An 18,201-nucleotide genomic window follows, 5' to 3' on the forward strand; every position below is an offset into this window, starting at 1 on the left:
CGCTGGCCTCGGGGGCGCGCCGAGGGGCTGCGGGTGGCCTGGAGGTGAGGTTGGGGCACTGGGCTTCGGAGCGGAGGGGCAGGGCGCGCTGGGGTCGGGTTTGGGGCGTTGGGTCCTCTTGCCGCGCCTGCCCCTGTCTCACGTGTGACCTTGGTCAAGTCGCGCGATGTCTGGACTTGCAGAGACCCGGTTCGAGTTCTGGGACTCCCAGCTTCCTCACTCTGTGACCTTGGGCAAGTTGTTACGCCTTTCAGAGCCTCAGTTCCCTCATCCGTGAAGTGGGGACTTGCCTTGCTGGGGTGGTGTGAGTATTTGATGAGATAAAGCTGGCAGAGTGCTTAGCGCCCAACCTGATGTAAAGGCAGCTCTAGGTAGATGCTAGCTATTGATGTGATTTAGTGCCCTTTGTAAGCCTCAGTGTCTTCCTCTGTAAAATGGGGATAATCCCAGGACCTGCCTTGTAGGGTTACCTCGCACAGGGCTTGGCACATTTCTGCTGAATTATTTTGTCTGTATGGTTCTGTTTCCTCATCTGTAAAATGGAATAATTAGTAGGGTCTGCCTCACAGGGCTGACTGAATATTTAGTGACATAATGCACAGACAGTGCTGGGAACAGTGTCTGGTACATGGTGAGTGCTCAGTACCTGTTTGCTTTTATGTACTGTCTTCTAGATGGGTATTGGAGGTGGGTCAGCCAATATTACAAAAGGGCTTTGACCATATACACGGTCGTGGAGAGCTCCTAGCTCAGTGCACTGCACCTTCTCCAGGGCCCCGTGCAGTGCCTTGCACCCAGTAGGCACCTAATACACATTTGTTGAATGAATGAATGAATGTTAAGTATCCTTGGAAAAGATAGGTTGGCTTCTGGGAAAGGGTGGGGAGTTTTAGAGGTGTTTGGAGTGTGGCAGGTAAGCAGGTTTATGGGGTGACCAAGAGGTCAGAGAGGCAGGCTCTGGGAGGTTTATGGGCGCATAGCTGAGCTGCTGCAATTATATGATGGAGAAGGAGGCTTGGGAGCATGCCTTGTTTATAGACCAGACCTGAGTTGAGTGTGGGCAAGGAGTGACAGGCAGACGCCAGGTTGGTGGTGGAGCCCATGGATTGTTAAGGGAAGAGCCAATCAGAGGGGTTGTAAGACCCGGGAGGAGTGTTGGGTGACACTGGGCCATGGAAGTGAGTGTGTTTTGGTCTCATTGTGAAGCTGGATTGGGTTGTGGTTGGTGGTTTGGATCCGGGCGGCGAAGGATGGCTGAGGTTTCTGCGGCAGCTGGTGGAAGGGAGAGGGAAGGGGAGCAGTGAGGGGCCGCCGAGGGAGACGCAGAGTAGCTGTGGTCAAGGAAGGCGTTAGAGGGGTGGCGGATGGGTTCGTTTGGTTTGAATGAAGGAAAAGCAGACAAGCTGTGTAGACTCACCCTTGGAGATGGCCTCCGGCATTCCTAAGGGTCCCGAGGCTGTAGCCTTAACAGGATTTGACTGCAGCCCCGGCCTTGCTTCCCAGGGGCTGCCACCAGCGCTTTTTCCCCCCCGCTCCCCATGGTCAGGGGTCCTTATCCCCCTGCCAGACATGTAGGGCTTGTGTGTTGATATCCAAAAATGAAAAGCATAAACTCAGCAAGAAGATGCGGTGCGTTGGCCTTTCTCCCCCAGGGGATGGTGGTGGCCCCTGTTCTCGCAGTCCGTTCTGCCTGGGGTATTGATTTTCCACTCAGAAGTCAGGTGTGGGAGGAGACTCCCTCAGTTACGTGCTGGCTCCTGGTTCAGTCTGAGCTTGTAGAACTACGTCGTGTACAGGCGTCAAAGCCGGATGCCTGGGACATGGTGGCCGAGCCTGGCACCTGAGCGAGGAGTCGGACGTCGGGCTCCGTACGTGGAGGCTCCCTCCAGGGTTATCCGGTGATGTCACAGACGCTCTCGTCTGGTTCTTGCACCCTGCCTGGGTGGTCTGTCCCGGAAGGGAACGAAGCTCAGAGGAGCTGCCGTGCCCGGAGTCACACAGCCAGTCCCAGGCGGAGCCGGGGCTTGATGCACGTTGGTGCTGTGGAGCAGCCGGAGTCAGGCCTGGCAAAGGGCCCTCGATGAACGCTCGTTTCTCTCTTTATAAATGTAGAGTTCTTCCCAGCCTGCCACATCGTCCGCGCTTCTGGAACACATTCCCTCAGCTTTTGCAGCTCTTTATGGCTGAGGGTCTACGCTTCTGCTCTTCTGACATCACCTCTGATGATCGGTGGGGGCAGCCATCCTCATGCTTAGACCCTGGACGCTTGAGTGGCTGTCAGAGAACTAGTTAAAGCCTTTTACTTTGCAGAGAGGCTCCCTGAGCTGAGGCTCAGAGAGAGGAAGTGACTTGTCTGAGGTTGTTCAGTGAGCCGGTAGCTGAGCCAGGATTAAAGTTGTGAATGCTTTACTCGAAGGTGTGAGGGTTTTCAGCAGTCCAGAGCTGAAGAGGAGACAGATTAGGGCTGAAGGCGGGGACTTTTGTGGGGGCTTTTTGAGGACCAGACATCTGCGGAGGCAGAGAGCAGGGGAGAGCAGTGATAACTGAGAGGGGCCTCTCTGGTGTTTGCCAGATCAACCTGTCTCCTGGCTTCCAGGAGGCATTGAGTGCCGGGGCCTGTGCTCTTTGCACCGTAGAAGGTGATGGGCTGTGTGGGTTGGGTTTCATGCTCAGTGTGGCCCTTGGGAAGCCCTTGACTTCAGCTGTGAAGGTATAGCTGTCACTACCTCTCTCGGGCCAGTGCTGTGGGATGAATGGAAGTAGTGCGTTTTCCCAATGAGGCTTCTTCCGGGGATATTTAGGAGATGTCATTTCTCAGGGTGGGTTTCTCCTCCTTTCAAAGGGAAGAGCAATGCCGGACGTTGGTGTCAGGCCCAACGCAGCAGTTGCTGTGGTGACTGTAGTGGTCTTTCTGCAGCCTGGTGGTTTTCAGCAGCTCTGCAGAGCATGGGGGGGGGGAGTGAAGGGGACTCCGAGAGGCCAAGCAGGAGGGCACGTTGCTTCTTTCAGAGAGCACCCCCTCCTTCCCTGTTGCAGATATATGGAAGTCACATGAAATTGAAGTTTGAAAAAGGATTCTGCTGACCCCCCCCCCCACAAATTTGAAAACCATTGCTTTGGCATCTGTGAATGCTGCAGTCATAGCATTAGATGGCATAGCTGTTGTGCAGCTGGCATTTGTTTAGTCTTGAACTCGTTAAACAGTGCTCTGTTGGTGTCTACTAAGTGCTGGGCCCAGCTTCCAGCTCTGTAAATGTTCAGGGCAAGCGAGACAAGATCTCCTTCCTAGAGGAACTCACGGCTAGTGGCCTAGACACAGCTTTTAGCTGAGTCAGCGGACCCACAAGGCTCCAGGAGGAAGCCAAGGAGCCGGTAGGGCTGCTGGGGAGTTGGCGCTGGGCAGTGCGCCGTGAGGGACCCGCCCAGGACTTGGGCTCTCCTTGGGCTCAGCAGGAAGCCTCGCGGAGGCAGCAATGAGGAAGTGGCTCTGAGCGAGAGCCAGAGCGCTGCAGGCACGGGGCAGCAGGTACGGTGGGTGCAGCACCCACCTGCTCAGAGCCGCACCCCCAGCCTGTCTTTGGGAAGGTAAGGCCCAGGTTTGCTCCATGAAGCAAGTTCTTTTAGGTATCCCTGGACAACTGGCTCGTTGAAGAAGTCCCCAGAAGAGATGTCAGAGAGGATGTCTGGGGTGGGTTAGGTTTAGAGAAACAGCAGGGGACGGGGGTGGAGGCAGTGCCCTCTCAGTACCTAATGAACGCTTGTGGGCTTCTCGCCACAAGTTTGCACTTAGTTTGGGGGCTCCTGAGACCCGTCTGGCATTGGGAGCGCTGCTGCTACGAATCTGAGAGTGAGATGCACAAGCCCCTTTGGGGTCTTTTTATTTCCACTTCCTGAAAGAGACTCAGGAAGACCCCCCTTGCAGGATGTATTGGAAGGAGCTGTGGAGCCCTGGAGGAGAACCCCCTGGATTCAAAGCTCAGCCCCCCACTTCCTGCAGAGGCCCCGAAGGCCAGCTGCTTAGCTCCCCGGAGCCTCGGGTGCCTCACCTGAAGAGACATAGTGCTAGTTACAGGAGCATCAGAGTGTCCGCCGCACACGAAGCTCTGTGTGCACGGATTCCGTCCTTCTGTGATCGGTTCACCCAGTTGGCCTTAGGGGTGGCCGGGGTAGGGTATGGGACAGGGGGAGACAAGGCAGGCGCCCGGGCTAACGCTGCTGTGTGCTGAAGGAAAGGGAAGCCAGGCTTACGGCATTCTGAGAACAAGGATGCCAGGGGATGCCACGGTAAGTGACATGGTGTGAGCACATGTGGGCTTCTGGGCTGACAGGCATAAGCAGACACCCCTTCCCCATCCTTCCAGCTAACAGTGGCCTCAGGGCAGATGGCTGGCAGTTGGTTTGTGTTATCTGGGCCTCAGTTTTCTCACCTGCAAAATGGCCCTCATGATCTCAGTCTCCTAGCCCCACAATTCCTCATCTCATGCTGTCCACAAACTGAAGCTCCACACACAGTGTACGCTTTTCTAGGGACCGTGTTTGAGACAGACTTTGGGGTCAGTATCATTTTGCTGACTGTCCTGCTTTATGTATGTTCTCTGGTGTCTTCCTCTGAGTTTCATCAGCACAGGGCTGAGCACGAGCCCCTCTCCCCTCTCTCTCCCCAGGGGATCTGGGACAGCTTATCTCACCAGCACAGAGGAAAAGGTCAGAGCTTCGGTGGGAGAGATGGTCTTGGTGTGTGGCCAGTTTGGGAGATAAAAGCAGCGTTGAGGCAGGAGATGCGTCTGTTGAGCTTTTTGTTGTTGTTGTTAAGTTTATTTATTTGTGAGAGAGAGCCCACACAGGCACAAACAGAGGAGGGGCACAGAGGGAGGGAGAGAGAATCCCAAGCAGGCTCTATGCCCTCAGCGCAGAGCCCAATGTGGGGCTCAGTCCCACGAACCGTGAGATCATGACCTGAGCCGAGATCAAGAGTCGACACTTAATTGACGGAGCCACCCAGGCAGGCGCCCTGAGCTCCTTTAGAGTTATCACTTGGGTGCCATCTCCTGGAAGGACTGACGGGCTTAGAGGGAGGGACTCAGGCCGCCTCTCATCTGCTTTCTCTTTTGCAGGTGTGGGCAAGAGCAGTTTACTGTTACGTTTTGCAGACAATACTTTCTCAGGTGAGTGTGCCCCTGGGGTGCTGCTGGGTCCATCGGGTGTGAGATCCCTTTACCTGGTGCATTTGCCTAATGTCGGTTTTGTTTGAAAATCCTTTTGCAGGCCCATCCCTTTTCTACCCAGAGACTCTACATTTAAGAAAGAAAAAAAGTTAAATATGAGTTAGCACGTGCCTGTGTGAAATTTCAAACAGGTGGACTCAGGGGAAGAGTGAAAGCTCTCCCTTCCCAGGCCCCTGCTCTGGTGCTCTGCTAGTCTCTGTTCAGCCTGGCGTGTGCCTTGCTGACTTTTTTTTTAACTCCACATGTGGTGGGTCTGCAACTGGCCTTCCGTTCAGCATATCCAGGACCATCCGTCCCCATCTCTAGCAGACCTCTGGTTCATCTTTCATTAGGAGTGCTCTTGAGATGTGTGTGCTTTCTGGCTGCTTCTGTTTTAAGTGGTGCATCTGCTGAGATGCGCTGCGTGTTTATCCTTGTATAGAAGTGGAGTTACTAGGTCAGGGGGTATATGCACTGAAAACTGCCAACACGGCTTCCAAACAAGCTGTGCGAAGTGACGGTCCCACTGAAGGGGTTAAAAGTGTCCCTTGTCAATTCTTTTTGCTGAGAGGAAAAAAGCGCTATCATCTGAAGTTATATTTTCCTGATCACTGGTGGAGGTGGACATGTTTTTGTTTGTTGAATACGTCAGGTTCATTGCAGAGGCTTCGGCTTGGCCTCTGTGATCAAGGACTGAACGTGACTTGTTGTCGGGAATTCTGTACGCTGTGGTTGGGTGGCAGGCTGCAATTAGGAAGTAATTTCATGGCTGACACTTCCCCCCTGGGGGAGAAGTGGGTTTCTCCCGACGGCAGCCCTGCAGCACCACTGGTGCTGTGACGATGGCAAGGGCCGTCTTCCTGTGTGACTGTGAGTGTGACTGAGTCTCCACTGGTCTGTAAAATGGGACCGCTCCCTGTTCCTCCCGCAGAGGTTACTACGAGGGTTACCTGAGACCGCACGAGTCCTGGTGCCTGGACTGAGGAACACTCAGGAAGTAGCAGCAGTTGGTGGTTGTATTTCCTGTCCCTGAGTGGCCACTGCTGGGCCCTCCTCATGCCCGGGAGCACCTCTCTTGTTCCTGTGTCCCTCGTGTTCCTCCCCCCAGGCGCTTTCAGCTCTGGTCTCCTTTGCGGTCTCTCTCCTTTCCGTTTCCCCCACCAGCGTCCTAGCTGAGACCGTTGTGGTTCTGGCCTAAAGCGTTACAGCAGCTTCTGTCCATCCCTTGCCCGACGGCGGGGTCCATCGTGTCTCTGGCAGGGTCTTTCCTGTGTTTGAAAACCTTAGCAGCCTTCTCACGTGGGCAGTTTCTACCAGGGTTTCCCCCATTGGCACCATTGACCCTTGGGGCCCTGCGGTTCCTTGTGGTAGGGCTGCTCTGTGCGTAAGGATGTCAAGCAGCATCCTTGGGCTCTGCCTCTAGGTGCTGGTAGATTACCGCCCCCGCCCCCCCCAGCTTCTCAGCCTTGGAAATTGTACCTGTTCATTCAAGCCAGGCCCAAGTGTGACTTCCTCCCCAAAGCCTTCCTTGATCTCCACCCCCCCACCCTTTGACCCACTTGTCACACCCCATATTTTCAGGTGTGTGTGGATCTTGTCTGCATCACTGCGTTACACAGTAAGCCCCAAGCGGAGTGTGAATGTGTGCTCTTTGTCATAGTCCCATCCAGGAGGACGTTGGCTAGATTTTTTTCTTCAACTCCATCTTCCACACAGATGCCCAAAGAGAACTATTTACAGTGCGGCTCATGCTCTGATTCAGACCCTTCAGTGCCTCCCTGCCACACACCAGAGAAAGCCCAAGCTTGCGAAAATGGCACAAAGGCCCTAAGATCTGGCCTGTCGTCCCCCTACCTGCTTCCCACCACGTGCGTGACCTCTTGTGACACCCTCTCCCCCCTTGCTGTTGCTATTTTTGTGATTATCTCCTTTGCCTAGAGCAGTGTTTTCCAAATACAGGTGAGGACTTGTGTGTTAGGAAGTTAATGCTGTGGGTCATTTACAGCATTTGGAGCGCACAGAAAAAACCCCGGAGTGTGTCTGCGGTGCCTCCCCACTCAGGCCACTGCTGACACGTCTGCGCCAGCCCCTCCGAGGAGAGGAGCCTGTCTCCTCCTGGTTTTATTTCCTTTGTGGTGCTCATCACTCCCGAAATGGTCTTCCTTACCACTGTGTTTCATTGTGTCCTGTCTCTTGCCCTTACCTCCACTGAAGGCTCCATCTGGTTGTGGACCGTGGTGGTTTTTTTTTTAAGTTTATTAATTTATTTTGAGAGAGAGAGAGCAAGCAGGGGAGGGGCAGAGAGGGAGAGAGGGAATCCCAAGCAGGCTCTGCACCATTAGCACAAACCCGATGCAGGGCTCCATCTCACCAACCGGAAGATCATGACCTGAGCTGAATTCTAGAGTCGGATGCTTAATCGACTGAACCACCCAGGTGCCCCCAGACCTTGAATTTCTTGTTCCGGGCTGTGTCCCTGGGATCTCAAAAGTGCTGGGCACGGAGAGTGAGTGGGGAGGGATTGTGGAGGCCAGAGTCACCTGTGCAGGTGAGGGGAGGTCTGAGGGGCACCGTGTGGGCCTTGCTAACGTGCGTGTGTGTGCAGGCAGCTACATCACCACGATCGGAGTGGACTTCAAGATTCGGACTGTGGAGATCAATGGGGAGAAAGTGAAGCTGCAGATCTGGGACACGGCCGGGCAGGAGCGCTTCCGCACCATCACCTCCACGTGAGTCTGGCCGGCCCGTTCCCATTCTGACTGGCCACCTACATTCGGATGCAGTGTCAGGTGTCCAAAGTCATAGAAATGTCCCTGAGATGGGCCCCTGAGCTGTCCGAGGGGAACTCCGGCTGGCCACCGTTGCTGGGGTTGAGCTAGGGGGAGGTCATGAGGTACGGCTGCTGCCCACGGGTGGCCAGTGGCTTTGGGCCCCAGCTCTGGGGCTGGCAGGAGAGGGCAGCTAGCTGGACAGCTTACCCTCTGGCCTTTGGTTCCTTTGTCTGGAAAATGGCATAACAGCGATGCTGGCTTCCTAGGTGGTCAGATGCTTAGTGAGTTACTCATGTTAGGTGCCAGCTATGACAGGCTGGGTCGCTGTGTAGGCTCCTGACTTCTTAGAGGTTTCTCTCCATTGAGAGGTCTGGAAGAGCACTGGTACAGAGGAGGCCACCGTGAGGCCTCTCCTCTCCTCCCCAAGCCACTTACTGGGAGCCTGGCTCTCCCGGTGGATTGCCTGCCTGTGCAGCCTCAGCACGTCTGTGGCCCTTCGCCGTGCACAGGAGGCGAGCCTGGCTGGAGTGCAGACAGCAGGGGTCCTGTAGAGGGGCTCTTGGTTCTTGGGCCCTTAGTAGAAAAAGTTCCAGGAAGGAGCAGGCTTTGAAGACCGTTCAGAATTTATATTTGTCTTCTTCTGTGTGACCTTGGGCAAGTTGCCTAAACTCTCTGTCCTTCAGTTTCCCAGAGAGTTTCATCTTAGAATTTGCTTTTTTTTTCCTAAAATTTTTTTAAACGTTTTTTTTTTAAATTTTGAGAGACCGAGGCAGAGAACGAGCAGGGGAGGGGCAGAGAGAGGGAGACATAGAATCTGAAGCCGGCTCCGGGCTCTGAGCTGTCAGCACAGAGCCTGATGCGGGGCTTGAACTTCTGGACTGTGAGATCATGACCTGAGCCTAAGTCGGCCGTTTAACCCACTGAGCCACCCAGGCGCCCCTTAGAATTTGCTTTAATGCTGAGTCGTGTGTGCCATGTCCTCTGTGCTCAGGCTTCACGTGGATAATCCCGTTGAGCTTTCTGTAGTTGGTGCCATGATCTCCCCCATTTTACAGAGGAGGGAGCTTCTCAGGGTCCTGCCCCCAGCGAGCACAGAGCCTGAGCTCCACGCCTTGGTTTGTGCAGAGAAGGAGCAGGTGTCTGGCCCGTGGTATTGCTCTCTGGAGGGCCTCTCCTTTGCCTCGCACCAAAGGTTCCAGTGTGGCGGGGGGCTCTTGAGAAAGTGGGTGAGGAGTCTTTTTTGGCCAGAGACCCATGGCAGGGAGCCCTATTGTCACCCTGCTTCTTCTGTCTCGGCAGCATGGGTCTGCCGACCTGAGAGGCGCGGCTGGGGCACAGGCTGGGGAGGAGTGGGTGATGAGGTGTCGGAGGGTGAGTGACCATCCTTTTGGCATGGACGTGGGACAGACCCTAGGCTGGCTGCCCAGCGTGAGGCTCTTCAGGATCTTCTGAGGGGTGAAAACCTCCATGGTGGTGGGCAGGAGTGTTGGCGGATTCTCAGGGGTGCTGGCCAGGCGGGGAGAGCGGCTATGCCAGTGGGTAGGTGGCCCTGGCTCAGGGCTGGAGCCCGAGCAGACCCTGAGCAGGAGGGGCCTCTGTCCTAGGGCCAGCCGTGGCGGGTGCCAGTGTGCCGTGGCTGTGGTTCCCCAGACCCCGCGGGTCCCCCCAGTGCAGCTCTCTGTGACTACTTGCTGGTGAGCTGAGTCCCCATGTGTCATAGGAATTGGCAGCAGTACCTTAAGGAGGGCATCGGGGGTCAAGGCTCTGTAGGGTAGAATGGACTCATGGGCAGCCCAAGCATCCGTCCAGACCTGCGCAAGACTTCTTGTGTGGGGTCAGGAGGCCCGGGCATCGGCCCCACATGTCTTTACTCTGAGCTGGGATTTTATCTAGTCCATTTCATTTAATCCCGAATAGAGTCGTGCGGTTAGCTCCATTTTATGGACGAGAGAGCTGAGACCCAGAGAGGATAAAGTGACTTAGTTTGGTTGGTTAGTCAGAAGTTGAATTGAGGTCCGTTTGATGCCAGAGCTCTCACCTTCTGGTTCAGTCCACGGCCCTGTTCTCTGCCGGCTCCTATCCTGAGGGACCGGGGCTGAGGGAGATGTCCTGGTGTCTCTACTCAGGGAACTCAGGGTGGCCGAGAATCCTGGGCCCGTGGCCACGAGAAGGGCTCTGGGCAGGGCGGCGGGCTGGGTGCAGAGGAGCCCCGGACCTCCTTGAGGTCAGCTCTCTCCAGGGCACGGTGGGAACAGGGCAAGCCACCTCCTTTAGCCTGCTGGGGACGCTGGAGCGGCTCAGCTGCCTGAGGGCAGTGTGCGTGTGTTTTGGGGTGCTCGGGGCGGTGGTGGTGCTGCATGGTGGTGGCCGGTGGGCATCAGCTCAGCCCCTGCTGGCCGCCTTGCCTGTCTGGGGAAATGCCACTGTGTGGTCCCCTGTTCTGTGCTGCAGGCCACACCGAGGGGCCGTGGAAAGACTTGATACCTTGTGACGTGGGTGGCAGTTGAAGGGAGGGGTCTTGGAAGAGTTCAGGGGTTGTTCTCAGGAACTGGGGCCGTGGCCTTTCCTGAGTCAGGGCATGAAAAGAGAAACTAAAACTGCATCCTGTTAGCCTGGCCAGGAGCCCTGCTGTCACCCTGCTTCTTCTGTCCCGGCAGCGAGGGTCTGCCGACCTGAGAGGCGCAGCTGGGGCGCGGGCTGGGGAGGAGTGGGTAATGAGGTGTCGGAGGGTGAGTGACCAGGAAGGGAATCCCCTCTGGTACCGGGCCCTGGACCGGGAGTCAGACCCAGACACTGTGACTTCAGCAGGTCACTCAGCTTGGCCGCGTGTCTTCGTTGGTAAGATGGCGACCCTCCTGTCTTTCCTACCAGGTTGCTGTGAAGATTAGTAGGGTGCTGGGTGCAGAATGCTGGGTGCTGCGCCGGTGGCGGTGATGAATGGAGGCCCAGATGCACTGGTGCCCGCCTCGTCAGAGCTCATCCGCAGACTAGTGCTCACGCTCGGATAAAGCCGCTGTCCGCATTTTTTGGCATCTTCAATAGTCCAGCACAGAGAGCTGGGAAGCGTGTTCCCTGCTTAGCCTACCTTTGCTGTTAGGGAACAGTCATCTGTCGCCCAGGTCCTGGCGTGCACTCCCGCCCAGTTGCGTGATGCTCCCCGTGGTGGCCGCCGCGGCAGGGGTGAGCGCTGGTCGAGGGCCTGGCCCCAGCACGGCTTGCCTGCTGCCAGGCGGGGCCCCCAGGCGGGGGCTGCATCCCGGGGAGTCCTCGGCTGGTTTCTGAGGGGTGGAGACGGGGACACAAGCGGGGCTGGACCCCAGAGCAGGACATGGCCTGTTTCTGCTCGGAAAAATAGCCTTCTCTGGTGCCTTGGGTGCTGCCCCGTGGTTTTCTTCCACCTGTTTGAGGGGGCCAGCTTGTCACGGAGGGAACAGTGCTGATGGTAAAGAGACGCCGCGCCTCGGCCCTTGTGAGAACACAAGCCGTCTCCTCTGCTCCTCACAGCCATCCCAGGGGGGAGTGCCGATAACGTCTGTCTTATAGTTGAGGAAACGGGATGGCGAGGTGCATGCAGTAACCTTCCCGGGGTCCCACGGCTTTTCAGAGACGGAGCCAGGGCAGCCTCCGTCCTGTGACTGGGCCTAGGAAGTGGAGAGGTGGCCCGAGTGCCGGTGAGCAGGTTGTGGGGGCGTGGCCGCACCCGCTCCGTGACCGGCTCGAAGGCTGTGGCGCGGGAGGAGCTGCCCTCCCACAGCTGGGAGGCCGAGGGCTCAGGCCCCATCGGGCCCGGAGTCGCGTGGGCTCACCGACCTCCATCCTGCCACCGGACCCGTGTAAACGAGCGGGGTCGTGGTGTCCGGGGGCGACGTTCACAGCTGCCTGCCTTCCACACCTTCTGCTGACCTCAGGCTATAGGATCTGCACGTTTGGATGGTGGCCCGTCTGGGACACCCTCTTCTCAGCTGTGCCCAGATGCCCTGTTTCCGTGCGCCGCTCTCTGCCGCCGGCAGGGATGAGCCTGGCGTGGCAGAAGGGAGGGGTCCACCTGCCCCTAGCCGAGCGAATGAGGTGTTGGCCTCACAAATGGTGTGTCGTCGAGTATGGCATCTTAGTAAGGTTTGAGCAGAGAAAAACCTCTGAATGTGAAAACAAGGACGGTGATGATACGTCAAACACAAAAATGACTTGCATTTTAAACATAAAACTTCAGGGACGCCTGGGTGGCTCAGGTTAGTGTCCGGCTTCAGCTTCGGTTCGTGGGTTCGAGCCCCGTGCTGACCACTCAGAGCCTGGAGCCTCTCTTCGGATTCTGTGTCTCCCTCTCTTTCTGACCCTCCCCTGCTCACCCTGTTTCTCTGTCTCTCTCAAAAATAAATAAACATTAAAAAAAAACCCAACCATAAGATTTCAGAGAAGTTTCAAGCTAGTGGCAGATTCAGACAGCTTGCTTGGCCACCTCAGGGCCACTCCCTACTCACTGGCGCCTTGGGGACCAGCGAGAGGAGGAACAGTGCTGCTGAGCGTCCCGGCTGGGGCACGGTCCCAGGACGTCCAGCCGAGGTCACAGGGAGAGCAGGGGCCGGGGGTCTTGCGGGAGACGTGCTTGTCCGTCACCGTCTCCCTGGCTGCTCTCCGGGTGTGGCGGGTAGGTCTTAGCGAAGAGGCTGAAGTGACGTGTCTAGGCTGAACCTCTGACCGATCCTGACCCTACAGGTATTATCGGGGGACCCACGGGGTCATCGTGGTTTACGATGTCACCAGTGCTGAGTCCTTTGTCAATGTCAAGCGGTGGCTTCATGAAATCAATCAAAACTGTGACGACGTGTGCCGAATATTAGGTGAGGCTGGACCCCCGGGGTGGGCCGGCGGCACGGAGGGCGGCGGGGCAGCCACCGCAGGGCCGCGCTGACTCTGCTTTGCCTCCAAGTGGGGAATAAGAACGACGACCCTGAGCGGAAGGTGGTGGAAACGGAAGATGCCTACAAATTCGCAGGGCAGATGGGGATCCAGTTGTTCGAGACCAGCGCTAAGGAGAATGTCAACGTGGAAGAGGTGAGTCCTGAGCCGGGGGAGGGAGTGGGGCCCCGCTCTGTCCCGCCAGAGTCCTCTTGCTGCTTCGAGCCGCCCAGGGAACCATCGTAACAACTGCCATGTGTTGGGGCCTCCTGTGTGCCTGCTGCACGCGTCACACTAGGCCCTTTACAAGTGCTGTTAGCTCATATCTCAACAGGCCTTGACCGAAGTTACTTCCACATTTTATATAGGAAACTGGGGTTCCAAACTGAGGACAGTCCCCCAACTTGTAAGAGGTCGAGTCCTACTCAGACTGGTCCCACGCCCCAGCCACACGTGGTTCCCGCTCAGTCTTCTGCCTCGCTGCCCTCCCCAGCCCCACCACTGGTACCTCTTCCTGCTCTCGAGGCTTTCCTGGGGCCTCCAGAGTTGAGGTCGGCGCCTGCTGCGATCCCCCAGAAGCTCCGGGGATGCACATCCCCATCAGAGCAGCTGAGCCTCTGGCCAGAGGCAGCTTCGCTTCTGCTAGGCCTGTTGGAGTGCGGTTGGGAGTCCGTGTTACAGAAGTGGGACCTTTTGCTACAAGCACAGGCAGGCCGTGCTCGTAGCTTCGGGTGAGTCCCACTCCAGTGTGTGGGGTCTGGAGACCCAGGGATGCCACCATCCCCACTCTATCCTGGACACCAACTGCACAGTGGCAGGGAGCCTGGGCACTTTGGAGTCGGGTTTGGGATCATAGTACTGGGCCCTCTCTGTGTGACCTTGGGCAGTGACATAACCTCTCCCGGTTCTACCTGTCCCCTCCTGTAGGTCAGGGTGGGATGAGGACCCCTTCCCCCGCCCCCCTGGGTTGTGAGGAGTAACTGAAGCAGATGATAAGTGCTTGGTGCCTCTAAAGGCAGCGGGCAGGTGGGGTTCCACTGGGTCCTGGCACCACAAGGATATCTTGGGGTGGTCCAGGGAAGGTTCTAGGTGGGTGACACGACATGCAGTGGGCAGGCTCTGGGTCACCAGAGCAGGGGTCTTGTCCGAAGATTCTAGCTGGAGAAGTTCTTTCTCTTTTTTTAAAAGAAAGACTGGAAAATCCCCGAGACTGGCTTTCCAAGACACAGCTCATGGGGCTTTGGTGATGTTTTTTTGACCTTTAGCATTCACCACCTCCTCCCAGGCAGGGTCTGAGGACATACATACACAGCAACCTCATGAGTAGAAATAGGAAGCTGGGCCCGGGAGGCGGCTGTGCTGGCCGGCAGAGGTGGCACTGGGACGGGGTCTCCTCACCGGCTGTGAGGTCCATCCTGCCTCTCTCGTCCTCACAGATGTTCAACTGCATCACAGAGCTGGTCCTCCGAGCAAAGAAAGACAACTTAGCGAAACAGCAGCAGCAACAACAGAACGACGTGGTGAAGCTCACGAAGAACAGTAAACGAAAGAAACGCTGCTGCTAACGGCCCACCCAGCCCACTGCAGAGACTGCGCTGTGGCCGCTCCCCGGCCCAAGGCCCTCGGGGCTCCTTGGGAACAGTCTCCGTTTCGTGCCGTTATTTAAAGAATTCTCTCCACGTTTTTGTATCAGGAGGCGCCATCGGCACTTCCTCCCCTCCCCCCTTGAGTGCCAAGAAGGTGTTGGACACCCTGCCCTTCCCTTCTGGTGCCCCTGCCCCCTCCCCGGCCAAGGCACCTGGGCCCGGCGAGGACGCTGCCAGCCGAGCGGACTGATTAACCAGAGTTTGTACATAATGTATATTGCTTTAACCAGCCGCATCACCCTCGTCCTGCTCTGGCTTTTGCCTCCTTAATGCCAGCCTGCTACAATAGACCCTCCGCTCCCCCCCGCCTCATACCATCTACTGCCAGCTGCTTCCTGAGGAGACAGGGTCGAGTTCTGGCCACACCTTTTGCCAACCTGGGCTGGTGGAGAGGGCCTTCTTCCATATTGCTTGTTCTCTCCGACGGGCCGTTGGCTTCTGTCTCCGGCACATAGGATCTCGCCTCCCTCTGGGGCCCGTGCCGAGTCTGTTCCCAGGTCGGCTCCCTTCCCTCCCCACCCCCTGTAACCATCCTGGCAGGCAGCTGGGGTGAAGCCCAGCCTCGAGGTAGGCCTGGGGGTTCCCATTAGAGGCCTGGCCTTTTGGTTTGCAGAAACAGTTGCTCCTGCCTCTTGGTCACCAGGTTTCTTGTCCTTTCTAGATGCCTCTGAATCGCAAACCCAGGAGAGCCATGGCTTTTAATTTTTACCAGCCTGTTTCAGTTCCAACAGAAAGGTAGGGGTGTGTCTGTGCAGGGCTGGGGCTTGCAGAGGCGCTGAGGAGCATTATTTTAACAGATAAAATGAAGCCAAATCAAATGAATTAAATTCCTTACACTTTCTCTTCCTGAGGTTTGGTTGGCACAGCAGCAAAAGTTGTGGCCTCCCCACTTCGGGTCTAGTGTTTTTGGAAGAGTTGGATGGCTTCCTGTCGCCGGGGCTGGGCTCTCGGCAAGCAGCTTTGCCTCCCCGGCTGTTTCTTGGTGTGAAGGAAGACCGTGCCTCCCACCCCGTCCGTGTCGGCCTAGGGCTTCCCACCGACTTCCTGGGTCCCCGTGTTGCAGCATCAGGCGCCTTCAGATCTGAGGAGTGGGTGCTGGGGGCTGCTGGACTGTGGGGACGCCGCCTCGGAGGTGGACGGCAGGCAGCCTTGGAGCAGAGACAGAACTGTTGTAATACAAAGGCGGCATGAGGATTTCTTAGCGGGTGGGAAGGAATGGCAGCCGGGGCTGGGAGCCAGCAGCTTTGATCCTGGTCCCCTGGAGGAAAAAGCCAGGGTCATCTGCACTTGATTACTGTCCCCCGCGGGACACTTCATCATTCACCTTTCCCCTAAAAGGATCACGTAACCTGGGAATAATTTATTTCAACACCATGATGTGTTTTGTTAGATTTCCTTTCCTAGGCAATTTTCCAGGCGAAGCCCTGACTGGACAATCACGTCACAGATCACACTGCAGATTTTCCATGTTAACACTGTTGGTGGGTTTTTAATCAATAAAAACTGGGGGTTTCTTCTGACCTGTCCCTCCACTTCCCCAGATTGCCAAAAGCCTGTGGTTGTGTGGCCAGGCCTTCGCTGGGGCCACCTGCAGGGGGGGAGCTCTGGGCCTGGGGGAGCGGTGCTGTGCAGTGTGGCCACCGAGTGACCGCAGGTCCTGTGGGGGTGGGCGGCACTCACCTGACGTCAGTGTGGCGGTGCTTGCAAATTCAAGCAATAAGGGCGAGGGGTCCTGGACGTTTCCGGCCCAGGCTAGAAGACACTATGGCTCTCTGGCAACCGGCTGTCCAGACCCAGGTGGTGGGGTGATTGTGGTGACGACGGTGTGCCTGTCCCACTGAGTGTTACACGCATGAATGGGGGTGGGGGTGGGGGACTCACAGGGCTGGACCGACGTCCTGGTGGACCTGATGTGAAATTCCTGTCGAACAACAAAACTTTTAAATGGTTTGCTAGGATTATTTCTGTATTGAAAGTTTCTAATTAATGCTTTTTAAAAAAATACTAAAAATAAAGGTTCAAGCTGCCAAGTTTTCTTCCAGGATCTATTTCCTCTCCTCCAGCTGTGCTCTGGGTGGGCCTGGCTTCTTCCTGCCCACTGGATCCAGCTCGTTTGTTCTGGTCGGAGTCCAGCACAGGTGCCTTTTGAGGCCCAGGGATGCCTTCAGAAGCCAGGTTTGCTTTCTCCACAAAAGATTGGTCCAGGTCGAGCCTCCCCTCTGGTGTGATGCACAGGTCAGGAGCGCACGTGGGATGGTGTCCTGGGAAGTGCCGTGTTTATTCTCCGGTGCCCGGAAGAATGCAGCCGCGATTTCTGTCCGGCTGCAGGGCCCGCTCCAGGCTTGGGGAGCTGCGCTGGCGGGGCCCGCCCGGAGCTGGGCAGCTGTAGCGCTGGTGGGGTGCCCGGGCCCCCGGCGGGTGTGCAGGCGGTCCACACAGAGCTATCACGGACAGGATGCCCCCTCCCAGCCGGATCCGCTCCCTGGGCACGCCAAGATGGGAGGTGAGCTCCCATGTGGGTGAGGGACTCACTAGTGCCTCTGCCACCACAGCCAGCTGGTGGTGGTGCTTCTGACATGTGAGCTGTGTCCTGACCTGTCTAGACAAGCCCTCCAGGTACCCAATGACTGAGGCGGGAGGCTCTGTAGAAATTCATTTTATTCTTAGACTATTTTCAAAAGAAGCAGTGGTGCGCTGTTTTTCTAAAAATATGCCTTTATAGATTTATATAGAATATGTATATTATAAAATCCATACATGTATTTACATGATTGCTACATACAAAATTACAGCACTGTGGTATGTACATATCTATAGGTACATTCTTTCCGCTCGTCCCTGCTGTGCTTTTCCCGTGTGAGGGAGGGAGATGATCCTTTGTAAAGCAGCTTGCGGGCGGACTCGGCCCGGGGGGTCTCTGAGTTAGGGCCTCAGCAGAGAAGGTGGAGTGGCTGCTGAGGAAGGAGCAGAAGCAGCAGGTTGCAGGATTCACCCTTCTGCAGGCCTGGCAGGCAGTATCTGGAGGCAGACGCCCTGTGGTGCCAGCGCTGCCCTTGAGGTGGAGGTGGCTGACTGCAGACCCCTCTGGGGCCATCGTGTGGCCTGGAGTTGCTTGGCTGAGCCAAGACCTTGTATGTGTGAGGGGAACAGGGGGCCGTGGAAGAGGATGAGACCCCCTTCTTGCTCTGGCCCCAAGAAGGGGGAAGGGCTGGATGGCTAAAGCCTGCAGAGGGCCCACAAGAACGCTGGCTGGCCTGGAGGCCAGGGAGGGAGAACAGTGGCGGCCAGCGGGGCAGGGCCCTTCCTCCTGAGCTTGGGGTGGCATCAGCCAAGCCCCGGTGGAGCCCATTGAGACTTGAGTGCTTGAGAGAAGAGCCCCGTGCCCTCGGGCTCCGCAGGCTGGGCCTCCTGCCGCAGAGGAGCCCCGGGCAGAGGTGCATGCACGTGGGTGAGGAGCCGCCTCCCCCTTTATGCCCTGGGCCAGAGACTGGGGGGAGAGATAGAGGCTCAGCCGTGGGCCTGGTGTCCTGTAGGGACCAGGCCCCCACAGCCCCACGGCGCAGGCCAGCTGGGGGCTGCAGCAGCCTCCTGAGGCATGCAGAGAACGGTCTCCATTCCTTCTGTTCCCCATATTCCAAAATGGCGGGGGGGGGGGCACAGTGCCTGGGGTTGGATGTGGGAGCC

At 56.9% G+C, this 18,201-nt stretch overlaps 1 protein-coding gene across 1 annotated transcript in view; it reads left to right on the plus strand.

Annotated features, from left to right (window-relative positions):
* RAB35 (RAB35, member RAS oncogene family) overlaps positions 1-16,549 on the plus strand; it is a 19,356-nt gene extending 2,807 nt beyond the window's left edge. The window contains exons 3-8 of the mRNA XM_029921616.1: positions 3-44; positions 5,115-5,165; positions 7,810-7,933; positions 12,689-12,813; positions 12,903-13,027; positions 14,308-16,549. Coding sequence (XP_029777476.1) covers positions 3-44; positions 5,115-5,165; positions 7,810-7,933; positions 12,689-12,813; positions 12,903-13,027; positions 14,308-14,436 — 596 coding nt within the window. The 3' untranslated portion in view covers positions 14,437-16,549. The remainder of the gene's footprint in view (positions 1-2; positions 45-5,114; positions 5,166-7,809; positions 7,934-12,688; positions 12,814-12,902; positions 13,028-14,307) is intronic.
* Positions 16,550-18,201: the final 1,652 nt, after the last annotated feature.

This window comes from Suricata suricatta, chromosome 14 (assembly GCF_006229205.1).
Source record: "Suricata suricatta isolate VVHF042 chromosome 14, meerkat_22Aug2017_6uvM2_HiC, whole genome shotgun sequence".
NCBI lineage: Eukaryota > Metazoa > Chordata > Mammalia > Carnivora > Herpestidae > Suricata > Suricata suricatta.